The 15405-nt window shown below is 42.3% G+C and overlaps 1 protein-coding gene across 1 annotated transcript; it reads left to right on the forward strand.

Annotated features, from left to right (window-relative positions):
* Positions 1 to 493: 493 nt before the first annotated feature.
* On the forward strand, positions 494 to 9102 carry mau2 (MAU2 sister chromatid cohesion factor). The gene is made up of 19 exons (XM_073492187.1): positions 494 to 775; positions 904 to 921; positions 1053 to 1118; positions 1232 to 1327; positions 1436 to 1530; positions 1624 to 1651; positions 1760 to 1915; positions 2046 to 2192; positions 2735 to 2825; positions 2918 to 3021; positions 3123 to 3200; positions 3433 to 3498; positions 4198 to 4281; positions 4380 to 4429; positions 4512 to 4589; positions 4683 to 4794; positions 4904 to 4994; positions 6390 to 6517; positions 6608 to 9102. The coding sequence occupies exons 1-19, from the start codon at positions 542 to 544 to the stop codon at positions 6680 to 6682; spliced, it is 1797 nt and encodes a 598-aa protein (XP_073348288.1). The 5' UTR covers positions 494 to 541; the 3' UTR covers positions 6683 to 9102.
* The last annotated feature ends 6303 nt before the right edge of the window (positions 9103 to 15405 follow it).

Consider the following 15405-nt stretch of genomic DNA (forward strand, 5'->3'; position numbering starts at 1 on the left):
AAAAGTTCCCACTCAGATATACTCTCGGTCGGGACATGAGAGCGAAACATTAGTTCCACTACAAGAACCGCCTCGCCTGACAACGACTTTATTCATCAGCAGGAGGAGAAAAAATTACAAATTGAGTCGCTGGTTATGTTTCGTATCAAGAAGAGGGAAACGCGACGTGAATAGCCGTTACGTTAGACATTAACGGGCACTTCTTAGTGAAAGTTTTTTATGTTTATGACGTTCCCTTCAAAATAAAAGAGGCGTTTTTGTAAAGTATAATGTTCCCCTATTAAACCCTCTCGTCCAGTAGATATATATCGAGAAATGTGTTTTAAAATAATCTTTCTACCGTTGTGTCACAGAATTGCACGAAAACGTATTGTATAATCGCCTTACTGTTACTGGTGTTGTTTTATTTTGAAAAAAATAATACCGGAAGTTGTTATCCATGCATATGATTCAGGTAGAAAACACAGGAGAGGCTGGATGGACGTGGGTCCGTCGGTAAATTGGTATATTTTGCAGGTGTTTTGTCTTCGGACGACTCAAGATGGCAGCCAGCACAGACGCCCCCGAGCCCTGGTACCTGGCTCTGCTGGGCTTTGCAGAACACTTCCGCACGTCGAGTCCACCCAAGATCCGCCTGTGCGTGCACTGTCTGCAGGCGGTGTTTCAGTTCAAGCCGCCTCCCAGGGTCGAGGCCCGGACTCACCTGCAGCTGGGCTCGGTGCTGTACCGACACACGAAGAATAGCGAGCTGGCCCAGACTCACCTGGAGAAAGCGGTGAGATACCTGGCGGTGGCACCTGATAGTGAGCATGTCCACCAGTGTGTGTTGCTTTTTAATTATTAAAAAAATCATGCTCTATGTGATGCTGACACTAATATTTACCTTTCTTATTTGTTCCCCAGTGGTTTATATCACAGCAAGTATCCTTTTTGTGTACAAACTGATACAAGGTGTGTTCCCTCAGCATGTTTTATAATAAGGTGATGGATATATGTTGGCACTAACCCAGCTGATGATGTGGTAGTGACAGTTTCTTAATGATTTGTATCAGATCTCTCAATTTGAAGATGTGAAGTTTGAAGCAGCAAGTATTCTGTCAGAGTTCTACTGTCAACAGGTAGGTGCATCCAGTCAGTAGTAGTTAGGGAACTTTAGCACAACTGTGTTTAAATGCATGCACGATTCATATTGCAGCTTGTGTGTTTGACTCGCCTGTTTTCTACTTTCTAGACCTTGGTGGACTCTGCGAAACCAGTGCTGCGGAAGGCCATCCAGATTTCCCAGCAAACTCCCTACTGGCACTGCAGACTGCTTTTTCAGCTAGCAGTAAGACAGTATTATGTTTTTTCCAAACTTACAGATATTTGGTGAATTAATTTGAAGCCTGTTTAATTTATGTGTGGGGTGTTCTTTCTCTCTCCCTCTCTCTCTTAGCAACTGCATGCATTAGAGAAGGACTTGGTATCTGCCTGTGATCTCCTCGGAGTCGGAGCAGAGTATGCGAGAGTCATGGGCTCAGAGTACACAAGGTAGACTGATCAGATTTATGTTTTAACACACTGAGAGGTTACACTTCAATGCTCATTATCAAACATTAAGTTTGTTTTCTTTGTTTCCCGCAGAGCTTTGTTTTTGCTAAGTAAAGGAATGGTAAGCTGAAATCATTCTCTGCTAATTAAAGGCACTTTATGTATCATATTTCTGTTGCTTTCTCACCATGCATCTCTGTAAACTGAATGTACATCTGCGGCTCTGCAGCTGCTGCTAATGGAGCGGAAGCTGAGCGAGGTGCACCCTCTGCTGTCGCTGTGTGGGACCATCGTAGAAAACTGGCAGGGAAACCCCATTCAGAAGGAGTCCCTCAGGGTTTTCTTCCTGGTGCTGCAGGTCACACACTACCTGGATGCTGGACAGGTACAGCTGTGTCAGTATGTCTCACCACACACTGCATCAAGAGCTGCGTGTTAAAGTAAAAACATTGGATATTTTTCACACCTTTTGACAAAAAAGTAACAAATCCTCTTCATCTCTGTGTTGGGTCCAGGTAAAGAGTGTGAAGCCCTGCCTGAAGCAGCTGCAGCAGTGTATCCAGACCATCTCCACTCTCCAGGATGACGAGATCCTTCCCACTAATCCAGCAGCTCTCTTCCACTGGCTGCCCAAAGAGCACATGTGTGTGCTTGTGTACCTGGTATGACGTTGTCACACAGAAACAGACAGATGATGTTCCTTAAAGATACATAATTTTCCTCTTACCTGTAGTTTTGGTGGGAGTTGCTGAGTTTTAGAGTTTTGTCTGCCTTCTCTTGAATATAATGAAACTAGAAGGCACTCAGCTCGTGGGATCATGACCCGGTTACTCAAGATAATCCACAGACTGTGTTGTGAGCAGTTTTATGTAGGAACTATTTTTTTTCTACCGAACTACACCCACCAACTGTATCACCTCGCAGAAGGAAGCGTGCGTCTACTCATGGACGAGAGGCTTGCAAACTGAGCTAGCTAACGTTGCAGCTCAGTCCAGGAGGACGCCGTTAATGTTTACATTCCTTGCCATCTCGCTTCATTATATTCAAGAGAAGGCAGACGCCTCTACAGGTGATATCTCCGAAACTCGGGATCTCTCACCAAAACAATCTAAATGGATGATGAACATTAAAAGCGTAATCATGCATTCTGAAAGAGCATATCCTTAAAATGCAGCTACAACATAACATGTTTTTTGTACAAAAGGTGACGGTGATGCACTCGATGCAGGCGGGCTACTTGGAGAAGGCCCAGAAGTACACAGACAAAGCTCTCATGCAGCTGGAGAAGCTGAAGAGTAAGTTTGCTGGAATACGCTCACACTGCTTATTTCCCCCCTTGATGACGGTGACGTTGAACCAACTCTGATCCACCCGTATGTGTTCAAAGTGCTGGACAACAGTCCCATCCTGTCCACGTTCCAAGTCATCCTGCTGGAGCATATCATCATGTGCCGGCTGGTCACCGGACACAAGGCCACGGCTTTACAAGAGGTGCGCCATCTGCTGTAGCAGCACAGACTCTATAACACCAGGAGGTTGTTTGAGCTTTTTGATGGTAGTTTAAGATTGTGATGAGTGCTCTCTGTATTTAGATTTCTCAGGTTTGCCAGCTTTGCCAGCAGTCTCCCAGACTGTTTACAAGTCACGCTGCTCAGCTTCACACACTACTGGTAAGTCTGCAAGCAAAAGAAGCACACCTTTATTGAAGCATGACATGAATGATGATGGATTCCAGTGAAATATCCAGTATAACAATAATGTGTGCAGCTCAACCAGCACATGTTGGTTTTGGGCCTCAGTTGCAGACAGAAAAGTAGCTGTTGAATTGCTCACTGTTTACAAGATGCATCTGTCTCAGATAATATGAACCATTCACATCTGTTTCTTTTTTTTCTGTGTCAGGGCCTCTACTGTATCTCAGTGAACTGCATGGATAATGCTGAGGCTCAGTTTACTGCTGCTCTACAGGTAAGTTGTTAAGGCCCCTATACACCACACTGACGTCTAAAAAACTAGCTGCGACAAAGGTCGACTGTTGAGTCGTGTCATGTCGCCTCTGTCAGGGCAAAAAAAAAGCTGCACTTGAACACACCGCAAAGACTACAGCTGGCAGATAAAATGTTGCAAATGGCAGAGGAGGAAAAATAAGGAGAAACTGCACTAAGTGGGTGAAATCATGGAAAGTGCAGTAACAAACTCAAGGGGCTTAAACTTAGACTGTATGATCCCATGGGGCAATTCCTTTTCACAGCACCGTACCCGTCAGGCAGACAGTACATACAACAGTGCACAAAAACATCACGTACAACAACACACCATTAAAAAACATAGTACCAAACAGCAATTACAAAACCACACTCAAGGCCTGTTATTTAGGGCAGTTCCCTTTCTTTTTCCGTTTCTCTTTTCTGCACTGACCACTTACCTGAACTGCCAATCAGAGTGACTTCTTTCACTGCACGCTGAATCCACCAAAAAAGCCTCCAACAGTGCCAGCAGCGCAGGACACATCGCACTGACTAGAGCCCCGGACACTCAATGATTATCCTGCCAAAGTCCGACAGCCTTTAGATCACATTGTGCCTTTGGAGTTTGAACTCTCTCAAATCTCCTGGGTTCATCCACATATTTGAATATATATTATAATATTTTTTTTTCTGCTATTAGATGACAACACACCAGGAGCTATGGACATTTATTGTGACCAACCTGGCCAGCGTCTACATCCGGGAAGGCAACAGACATCAAGAGGTGAGGAAACGGCTCCTTCCTCCTTCATTTCAACATTTACAAATGTACATTTATGTGATTTTCTTCAGCTTGGTTCTAACTTATTTTTGAATCAACAGCTGTACAGCCTTCTAGAGAGGATTAATCCAGATCATAACTTTCCTGTCAGGTAGCTACAGATGCGTTGTCACATCATGTAAGTTTGTTCCCTGTATTTTTTGTTGAATTTCAAAATAATATAACTTTTTCAGCTCTCATTGCCTACGAGCTGCAGCGTTTTACATCAGAGGGCTCCTGTCTTTCTTCCAGGGACGTTACAACGAGGCCAAGTAAGAACACCTTACTTTTAAATTGAATACGTGTGCTTTAAAAGTGACATTCAGTGCTGATCTCAAGCTTATCACGTAAACTTACATCAACAGAAGATTTCTGAGGGAGACCCTGAAGATGTCTAATGCTGAGGACCTGAACAGGCTGACGGCCTGCTCGCTAGTCCTACTGGGCCACATCTTCTTTGTCCTGGGCAACCACAGGGTGAGTCTACATATTACCACATATCCCCTGCATTAGACCACACACTGCAGAACCTGTATCTATGAGCTGCAGCTGTAATCTTTACTAACTGTCTGTTTCCATATTGCAGGAAAGTAACAACATGGTGGTTCCTGCCATGCAGCTGGCCAGCAAGATCCCAGACATGTCTGTGCAGCTGTGGTCCTCTGCCCTTCTCAAAGGTACAGCGGTCACTCAGCCGTAAACTCACAGTGAGGTTCATGTTTGATTTTATGTTAATTTGAGGTTACAGGAAATATTTTCCCAAATTATGTGAAAGGTGTAGAAGCAGAAGACAGGTTTATATTTTGGCCTGATGGGGGCGCAAAAGAACAGCTTATTGTGTCCAGAACTGGAACGGCTTCAACCTAGAATATAAAGTATAAACGTGCTCAGTAAATTCATTAAATTAAATTAAATTAAAGCAGTCTCCCCTTTTTTATTTTGATTTGATCAGTGGAGACTTTGGTCTGATGTTGGCACTAGATGAAATGTCAGAGGGTCACTAAAAACATTATGATCAACGACCACATCAGATCTCAAAGGTATGAATGAAACATTTTATTTAATTAAACCCATTATTATGAATATGTTGTTTTTCATAATAGCAGCATTATAAGAGTTTGTTTTTATGTAATAATAGACATTTCTTCTTTTATTTCGTGATACCAGTTTTTCACATACGATTTGATTTCATGGCAGTTTTTTGGGACGCACTTTGTTTAAAGACAGTGATGTTGTCACCTTTCTCTCACTTTCCAGCCAATTGCATGTCCCCCGCCTCTAAAGCTAGCAACTTAACAAATGCTACCAGACTTGTCCAGTTAGCAGCTGTTAGCTTGAGCAACAACAACATTGCTGTCAAAGTCATTCTGAATCAACTAACCATCCTGCACTGTCAATATACACAGTACAGAAACAGAGAAACTAACACCTCATAGCTTCATACGCTGCCTACCTACCTAGCTTGGCAGCTAATGTGAGCTGGATAGTTCAGAGTTACCTCTACCACATTTTAAATCACATTTCAGCCAGGGATCTCTGCACAGAGATAGATACACAACTCTGTGAAGATTATAAAAACAGTCTCTCTGTGGTTGCAAGCAAACATTGCCACCGCTGGCTCTTCACGCTGATGCTGAGTAATAATTTAAGCTCACAAGCCAGCCGAGCTACTGAGCTACACAGGCAGCATCTGCAGCCTTGTAGAGATAAATAAATAAAAGATGTTTGTCTGGACCTTCTTTGACATTGATGCTGCCTTAGCTAACAGAAGCTAACTGGCTAAATGTGGTTGCTGTTTTTGAGCTTACAAGAAAATGTGTCATAAATTGCATTTAACAACATTTAAAATGATATTATAATAATGTATTCTTTAAAATGCTGGTTCCTTCACATATTTTATTTAGTTTATTCATGTGAATATTTCATAATGTCTCTTTTATCTGTTTAATATTGAAAACTTTGGGGTTTCATTCACATAAGAACTCTGTGGTTATGGACGGCTGCGTTAGACAACAAACCCAAGAGTCAACAAAGTCATGGATCTGATTGTCACACTGATCTTTTCCCATCAGATCTGAACAAGGCTTGTGGGAACCCCATGGACGCCCACGAGGCCGCTCAGATGCACCAGAACTTTTCCCAGCAGCTCCTGCAGGACCACATCGCGGCCTGCAGCCTCCCTGAGCACAACCTCATCAGCGTAAGCACAGCACCAACACGTCAACCTACAAACAGTGAGCCTGGATTTTGAAAGGTACTAAGAAGTAATGTGTGGTGTGTTGTGTTCCAGTGGACCGACGGCCTCCCTCCTGTGCAATTTCAGCCTCAGAATGGACCCGCTACAAGCCTGGCCAGCCTGCTCTGAGAACAAAATCCCACCCCGACAGGGAAAAGGAGACGCAGGAGAGCGATTGCAGAGAAAATAACATGAAAATGTGAATAGAAAAAAAAAGGAGATGCAGCTGATGAAGGGGTAAGAGGAAGAGGAGGCGTGATAATGAAATCAGAAAGTGCACTGTGTCATCTGGCAGGCTTCCATCCGGTCCATTCCTTCATTTATTTGGGGCACTGGGGCATCAGTGGATCACTGGATTTTTAAGTAATTGAAACTTTCTGGAGAGCATAATGGGCACATGTTTTATTACACTGACACACTGGAGTAATTGTAATCGTATATTCTTGGAAATATGCTTATATGAGAAGATTGATACCACATTAATATCTGTGCGATTTTATAAAGCAGCCAGTTAGCTTAGCTTAGCAAAAAGACAGGAAATGAAGAGAAACACTTTAATAGCACTGGTAGGTGGATTCTGTTATGTTTGGACGGGCCCAGGCTACCTCTGTCCCCGTTTCCATTCTTTGTGCTAACCTAAGTTCATGTTTATGTTTATTTAGGAATCCCTGGTAGAAGCACATGGATGTGTGTCTAGTTTTTCGAGGGTCCCAAACAGAAAAATACAATACAGACGTGCATTGAGAGAGCATAAACAATCAAACATGCTATGGTGACAAACACAAATGAGAGAAATTAAGAATGAGGTGATAGAAGAGCACAAGCAGTACAGAAAACAGGGTAAAAAAACAAAAAAACCTTAACATATGTAATGTGTATATATGGATGAAACTAAAACAAACCCAAGAAATTGAGAATATTGAAAAAACAACACATATAGGGGTATGTGGTTATCATAATATTTGGCAAGCTAAGTCTGCTATCTGCTGGACGTCCTAAGCGTGGTATTTAGCTTGTCTTCTAACTCACAGCAAGAAAGCAAATAAGCAGATTTCCTAAGATGTCAAACGTTTCCATCACAGGGTCCCTGTGGAGTTTTCCTGTAAACAAACACAAGTTTTGTTTACACTCAGTGTTACTCACCAAAACGCATCATGTGTAACGTGTCGAGTTACTTCCTCATGAAATACTTGCAAAGCTAATTTCTAAAGTAATTTCAATCCAGCATAGTTTGCAACAGATTGCAATCATTTGCAAACAAATTGTCCTGCTTTATGAAGCGTTCCCAAGTCCTGATGTAGTTTCCCAAGTTTCGAGGAATCTCATGATACTATCGCCTGTTACAAGGTAACAAACCACCGGTAGAAACTGGGTCCATTGTGCTACTGAAGGTCAAAAACTCCAGAGGGAACCTTTTCAAATTCAAGCAATTTGTCGCCTTCGTTAAGATAATCTCTTTGCTCGATTGTGCAAGACCATCGTGGAGGTTTTTCGGATGAAGTAAAGAGGGAGTACTCTTAGCTTTTAAGATTGAATTAGCGTCAAACTCAGAGTTAAATCGTCCAAACAGACTCAGTGTATTGTTGTGCATGAACTCAATATCTGTTCGGCCAGTTCTGATATCAGGAGGGATACATTTGGATATACAGTTCACTATTTATCTGTAATGATCTTAATGTGGTGTCGTGGTATGTTTGATATGTACGAGGTCGAGTGGACAGCTGCATATGTGGTGAATTCACTGAAGAGGAACAGATGTGAGCATTCATGAGATGGAAGACACTTTAACCCTATATTAGATGTAACACAGCCTGAACCAGCTGCTTGCTTGACACTGAATCGTATTTATTAATGTGTTGATGGTGTGGAAAGTCTGTGATTCATCAGTACTTGGATCATTTTTGGACACAATTTGCTGCCTGACTGCACTTCCCTTTAAATTTTTACAGTTTCACCCTCACTGCGGTGTATGTCGATGTGCTGTGCACACTGTGTGGAGTCAAGAAACAAGTAATGATAAGAAAACAAACCGACTGTTACCTCTTTGCACATGTTGTTTCACGATGAAACTCACATTTTAACCTTTTCCATGGAAGCATTTTTCACACTGATGGGTTTTAATCTCATTTTCTGTTGTACTAGTTTCTTCCAGACGATGGCAGTATAAATCTGTATTTAAACAACTTATTTATTTAATGCTGTTTTTCATTGTACCAGATACATTTGTCGCTCGCCGTTATTGATTACCGTTTGATATATTATCAAATAACTGGTAGGACTTGATTTGTTTTGGCTTTATTTGTGTTTTATTCAGTAAAGACATTCGTTCTGACATATTTCTGTTCTGACAGTGCTCAGTATTTCAAAATAAACTACTGAGTTTAGTCATTCGCAAAGTTATTCCTGCAATAAAGTACGGTATAGATGCCATTAATTGAAATGGCATTTTACATTATGTCACAAAACTGAATGTTTCATTTTTGTTTTCTCATTTTCACTGTGCTTCAACACATCTACCACTTTTTATAAATAAAAATTCAAAAGCAGAATGACTTGATTATTCTTATTTCATAAGCCTTTAAAGGATAAGTTCACCCAAAAATGAAAATTCAGTCATTGTCGACTTACCACATGCCGACGGAAAGTCAGGTGAAGTTTCGTAGTCCACAAAAAACAACAACAAAAAATAAACGGACAGCGTAATCCAAGTCTCTGAAAGCCCCATAATCCCAATTGATTTGAAAAAAACACGTTATTTTCAACCTTTTTAAAGCAGAAATCTTCACTGTATTATCTGGGCTCAAAGCGTTGGCGTGCACCCCATCTGAAGTGGGTGCATGAGCTTCATCACACGTCAGAGGAGACTTGGATTATACCAGACAAGCTCTACGGAGCCATTTCATGTTGTTTTTTTGCTTTGTTTTGTTTTGTTTTGGGGTTTTTGGGGTTGTTTTTTTTCTCCCAAATCTTCTTCCCCATCTACTTCAGCTGTGAATGCTGAAACAATGATTTGATGAAGCTCCACAGATGTTTTGTGGATTACGAAACTTCATTTTGGGTGAACTGATCCTTTAATATTTGATCGACTGCAGCTACATGAAACATGAAAAGAGTGGGACGAGACAATGAGTGTCGAGGCGTGCAGATGCTCTGTGTGCTGCAGTGTGACTTGATGCCACTGCATATTAAAACGAGGCTCACCTCGGATCTGATAAGCAGAAATGACAAACAGTGGAAGAAATAAAACAGGTAGATCAGATAGTAACACTTGTTGTACTGGCTGTCTACTCCACTGGATTTTAAATGAAACAATGACGATAAAATCAAAGTTCTCTCCAAGTGCTTTTTCTACAGGGGTTGGGTAATCTTGTTCATAATTGCTTCATAAGTAAAGTGTCACTGCTCTGAAAAACAGAGCTGACCTCCAAGGAACAACTGAGTGATCTGAAGACTATGACGTACGTCCAACTCGGAGGCCATCGGGACCTCGGGGGAGATTAGGATCACCAAAGGTCATCCGAGGCCTTGTGTTTCAGATCATAACGAGTTGCATCCTGCTGTCTGTGAGGTTGTTTTCAGCTTTCAGAAAAAGAGGAAGAGTGAGTGTTTCTCTTTGAGTGACAGAGAAACAAAGAGGAAGAATCAAAGCAGCAGGTGGTGGGTGAGAGAGGGATGATTTGGTGTTTGTTACAAATTATTCAAACCTCAGTATCCTGAATGAAAGACAAGAAGTTTGGCGTTTGAACTCGAGATGTTCCAGCTCATTCTGCAGTGAGGTGACTCACACGCGTCAGGCAGGTAAAGTACACCAGGGACTGTGATGATCCTGCTGGGTTTTTACTCTTCAGTGAGCAGCCAGCCTGCAGAGTCCTGCCACAGAGGGAGGCACACATGACAGTAACTGCACAACATGTAACTACACCAGAGAAATCTGTCTGTCTATTTTTTGATTAATATAACAATAATTTGCCATAAAAATAAAATATGGCCGACAGGATCTGTATTATAAACTACTTTAAAGCAAATTTTAAAAAAATATTTTAATTAAAATTATACTTATGTGCAGTTTTAAGGAAGATAAAAGGTGGTTGAGATTCAAATATTCACCATCAGAGCCGATTTCGACAAAACAACTGCTGTAAAAATGAAAGTAAACTCACAGTCGTAAATTAAACTGTCAGCTGTCTTGATTTACATTCATAAAACATCTTATTTTGAAATTTTACACACGCTCGTCAGCATTTCTTTCAAGTGTGAACATGAGCTCGTGCAGCCAATCGCTGTTCACGCGCAGCCCCCCCTCCGAGAGCTCATCTATTTATCTTTTCTTTACAAATAAATACATTTTATAAACCAACACGATGGCTTCAGACTGAAAGACTCGTCGCTCCTCTCTTATCTTCCTCCACCGGCTGGTGCCGACAGACTTGTTCACCAGGAGGCGGAGGGTTAGTGAGAAGTGAAAAGTTTTGGGACGCTCGAGGTGTCTTGGACGCAGCTGAAAGGAGCCATTTCCTGCCAAATAGTGAGCCCCGTCTAATCGTGACTGCAGCAGCTACTTCCTGCATTGTTACAGTACTTAATGAGGATTAAGTTGAAGCTGTCATGTTGTAAGGGGCGGCCATTAGGCCTCCTCCACATGGAGAGAGGAGGGAGAGGAGAGAGGTCTGACCTCACCTCTGTTTGATTTCAGAGCTGGAGCCTCACCTGGACCAGGACCTGATGGTCTGACTCTGTCCTGACACAAAAAAATGTTCTCATATCATCGTAGTTGTGTAATAGTGAGCCTGTAAACAATGAGTGAACATAATATTTAGCTTGCAGTTGTTAAATAGATGATGTGGACAAAGGAAACAGGACCAGCTGACAGTATTATATAATCCAACACAACATCACAAAGTATGTTTCAAAAAATATCATTCATTTAAAATGAAGACTGTGACCTCCTGTCATGACCTGACATTTATTATAAGCTCCAGATATTATAGATAGTTATCATTACCCGGTGATTTTCCAGCTTTATTAAGTATTTTTGAATAAAAGACGTATTAACCATTTCATTAAAATATGACCAGGCACCAAAAGGGGCCGCTCTAAAAATGATAGGCTTTTAAACATTTTATTATTTTTCTATTTGCTTATTATGTCTGTAAATATTTCTCAATATTAAGTTTTAAATTCTGTTTGACAGGCTTCCCTATAAAGCCAGCAGTCATATTGTGGTAAGGTCATACTTATTGGAAACATATTTATTTATAAGTATTTTTAAAAAGTTAAATGTATTCGATCTTTACTAGAATCAGCTAAATAAATAACAATCAAGTGCATTTTTAGCCACATTTGCTGTGTAAATCTAGGGATGGTAATATGAGTCGGTTGTTCAAATACTAAGAGGTACTGGCTCGATCGCCATGAAACCTTGTCCAAACATTCGTGGTCCCAAGAAGATGAATCCTAATGACTTTGGTGGTCCCCTGACTTCTAGCACCACCGTGAGACTGAGATGTTTGAGTGAAATGCCTTGACAGCCACTGCCTGGATCACCATAACATATGATAAAGGTATTCATGTTCCCCAGAGGATACATCGTAGAAAGTTCTCTTATTTTTTATCTAGCGCCACCAGCAGGTTAAACTTTTCAATTATTCATTAAAATGTCTGACATGTGCTTGCAGATTGGTACAAATTTTAGCACATACAGTGTATTCTTGTTCCCCAGAGGATGATTCCTAATGACCTTGCTGACACCTTGACTTCCTCTAGCAATGCCGCTGATTTCATTTTTTGTTTTGTTTTGTGTAAATGTCTTGATAAACGTTGGGTGGATATCCATTTTTATACTGAATAAACAGGGGCAGCGTACCACCAGAGTAACCACTGACTGCTGCTTGCTGTAGCTGCTGTCGCCTAGCTAGCTGCTAGCAGTCCCAACAGGATGTTGGTGTTGTTTACACTGCGAGCACAGGAGCTGTAGGCCGCTGGGAAGAGGAGGTTTTCAGGCCCAGGCTGGAGGGAATCCAGAGGGGAATGCTTACAGGGAGTGGAGCACCAAAGGGCACCAGAACTGGAGCCGGACTGGCAGTGGACCAGGCTCAGAAGCCTCTTAGTGAACACGGCCTGACCGGTGCCAAGCACAGCCTCTGAAACCAACAGAGGCTAGTTTGAAGACAGGACTCTGACTCATCAGTCTGCGCCCACCTCCGGACAACTGAGCTACACTCGGACTGTCATCTCTTTTGGTACAAAGTCGGGGGCTAGCATGTTAGCATGCTAACGTCAGTAGATAGCTCTGAAACACAACTCATAGACGTCTTTGACATGACATCAAAAATGTTATTTCTTTCATTTCTGTTTTTTAGTTAATTATTGAATGCTTTAGATTAAAATTCTTACATATTGCACCTTTAATGTCTTTTTATCTTTCCATTCGACTTGTTTCGACTTCATTCAGCTTGTGGCCTTCATCAGGGAACAGTTTGAAGTCGTGCCAAACAAAACGCCACAATGTAAATACCTTAACGTGGTTATTACCGACTGAGGTAATACCTGCTTGTCCCTGAGTCCACAGGAAGAGTGACAAAATTAACAGGAAAAAATCCATCATTATCTATAAACTCAAGGGTGCCGTTCAATTTTTGCTTTGGGCAGGGTGATTATGAGAAGACGGCCCCTTGGTACAGAGTTTATTGCATTTATACGAGGTAATCTGTAGCCTCAGGAGACGGAGTGGTAGGATGAGAGGACGGAAACAATCAAGCCTGATGACGCAGCATCATCTAGAGAGGGCTCTTTTTGTTGTCATTTAAAGAACAGCAGGATAACGCTGACAAAGCACTCAAACGCCCTAACCCCAACCCCTCCCCCCCACCTGTTAGAGAACAGCAGCCCCTACCCACTTCAGTCTTTATGGACTTCTCTCAGATCACAGTATTTCAAACACATATGTGTGTATGTGCGGTGATATGGGTGTTTGTGGACGACAGGGGATTAGTTCAGTTCACAGAGATGCTTTGAAGGTCTTGTCATGAAAGAGGCAGCCAGCTGGATCCTTCATGGAAGCGATATCGCGCCCTCTGCTGCTGTGTGTGCTCCAGACTCGGATGTATGGATCTGACACTGCAAGCCTGGCTGACTGGTCATTAATGCAACCATCCCATTAAACCGTCCTGTAAAGTGAGATGTTTTAGTTGCAAGGATGGTGTTGCAGAGGAGTTATCTGACAGTCGATGCGGGAATGTTACTTTTTTGTGAGTTCATGTGGGAATTATGGTGTTTGGGATCATGGTTTAGATTTTCATGTGGGGTCAATCGTGCTGCTAGTGTGAGTCCTTAAGAGACATGGGGTAATAATATGATGCTGATGCAGGTCCCTGTTGAGAGCGTTGAGGTAAACATGAAGCTGAGGCTGCTGGTGTGAGACCAAAGTCTGAGTTTGGGGTCACAATATCAGATTTTAACTCCATGATTATCGTTCACAATCAAAGTATTATCACGATATCTACCCACACTGAGGTTAGAGTGTCTTGCTGCAGCAGTAGAAACCACACACTGTGGTAGCAGCTAGCTAGTTACCGCATATTCTTATTTTCTCTGCTTTATGACATTGGCAACCAGCGTTAAAGGTTCTGTATGTGAGATTTTTGAACACTAATATAGCAGCAAAAAACGATTTGCTATATAAAGATACATACTTCCTGTGTGTGTGTTTTGACCCCAACTGCTCTGCTAACAGGCTCCAACTCGACTTGTAGCCGGCGTTTCTCTTCGCGATGAGCAAGTCACTTGATGGGTGCATAAGTGTGCAGGCTAGAGTCGGCACGATAGCTGATTCGCCGTTACTGATATTATTAATTTGTTTCGCAAATGTTGAAATCGCAAGATGTCGCTAACTGTAGTATGTAGCGCCTTTATTATTAACACAATATCAATATTTAATTAATAAACGTCACAGTTTCCGTACTGCCACGCCTCTATTGTGTGGTAACTCAAATTCCTGGCATGGCATGATTGAATTAGAGGAGGCTCTCTGGCCTTTACTACTCTCTTCACCCTTCACTTTAAACACTGCCTCACAGTTTACATCCAGTACGATGCACACGGTGGACTCTACATGGCCTCAGGCTTACTATGTGTCTGTTATAGCTGCTATTTTGATTAAACACAACTTTATTTAGGAGTACGTGCTGCACGAACACAATACAAACTAAAAATAAATCCAGATTTAAAAACTATATTTAGACACGGGGGGCCCCCCTCTGCGACACTGTTCGCACTTTAAGGAATATTAAAGGACCCACATTAGCGGATGTTGTGCTGTGGAGGTGCAGAGTCCCTGACAAATTTGCAGCCAATTAAATGACAAAAAAAAAAAAAAAGCAATTAACATGCTGTAAACTGGGGACTGTTGACAGCCTCTTTGGGGCCACCCGGCTGGTCTTGCACTGTTTTATCAGTTACGCACTAAATTGTGTATTGTTCCATGTGTTGCATGTTTCTCTGTTGTCTATACGTTTCTGGTGTGACTGGATCCAGTATGTGCACGAAAGTCACGTTGCTTGTTTTATGTCTTTAATCTGTGTTTGGACGCAGGTGAGTGTGATGGAGGAGATGTGTGACGCTCTGCTCCTTATTGTGACATGGTATATGTGTGCGTGCGTGTGCGTGTGTGTGTGTGTGTGTGTTGGAGGGGGGGGGGATTTCTGTGCCTGCCGGTGCAGCCATGGGTCAACCCGAGGGAGCCCTGTCACGGTCGTCCCGCTCCGGCCCTCGGTGGTCAGTGGCTTTAACGTGATGTGATCCGGTCGCCCTGGCGCGCCGAGGTGCGCATGCCCACTAAGAGGACGCAGCGGCTC

This window comes from Pagrus major, chromosome 21 (assembly GCF_040436345.1).
Source record: "Pagrus major chromosome 21, Pma_NU_1.0".
Lineage (NCBI taxonomy): Eukaryota > Metazoa > Chordata > Actinopteri > Spariformes > Sparidae > Pagrus > Pagrus major.

What these genes read in the sequence shown, in the direction of transcription:
- mau2 (XM_073492187.1), top strand. Translation starts at nt 542, where the DNA reads ATGGCAGCCAGCACAGACGCCCCCGAGCCCTGGTACCTGGCTCTGCTG. An exon ending in AGGCCACGGCTTTACAAGAG is followed by an intron (nt 3,022 to 3,122) that starts GTGCGCCATCTG and finishes CTCTGTATTTAG; the next exon opens with ATTTCTCAGGTTTGCCAGCT. An exon ending in GTCCTCTGCCCTTCTCAAAG is followed by an intron (nt 4,995 to 6,389) that starts GTACAGCGGTCA and finishes TTTTCCCATCAG; the next exon opens with ATCTGAACAAGGCTTGTGGG.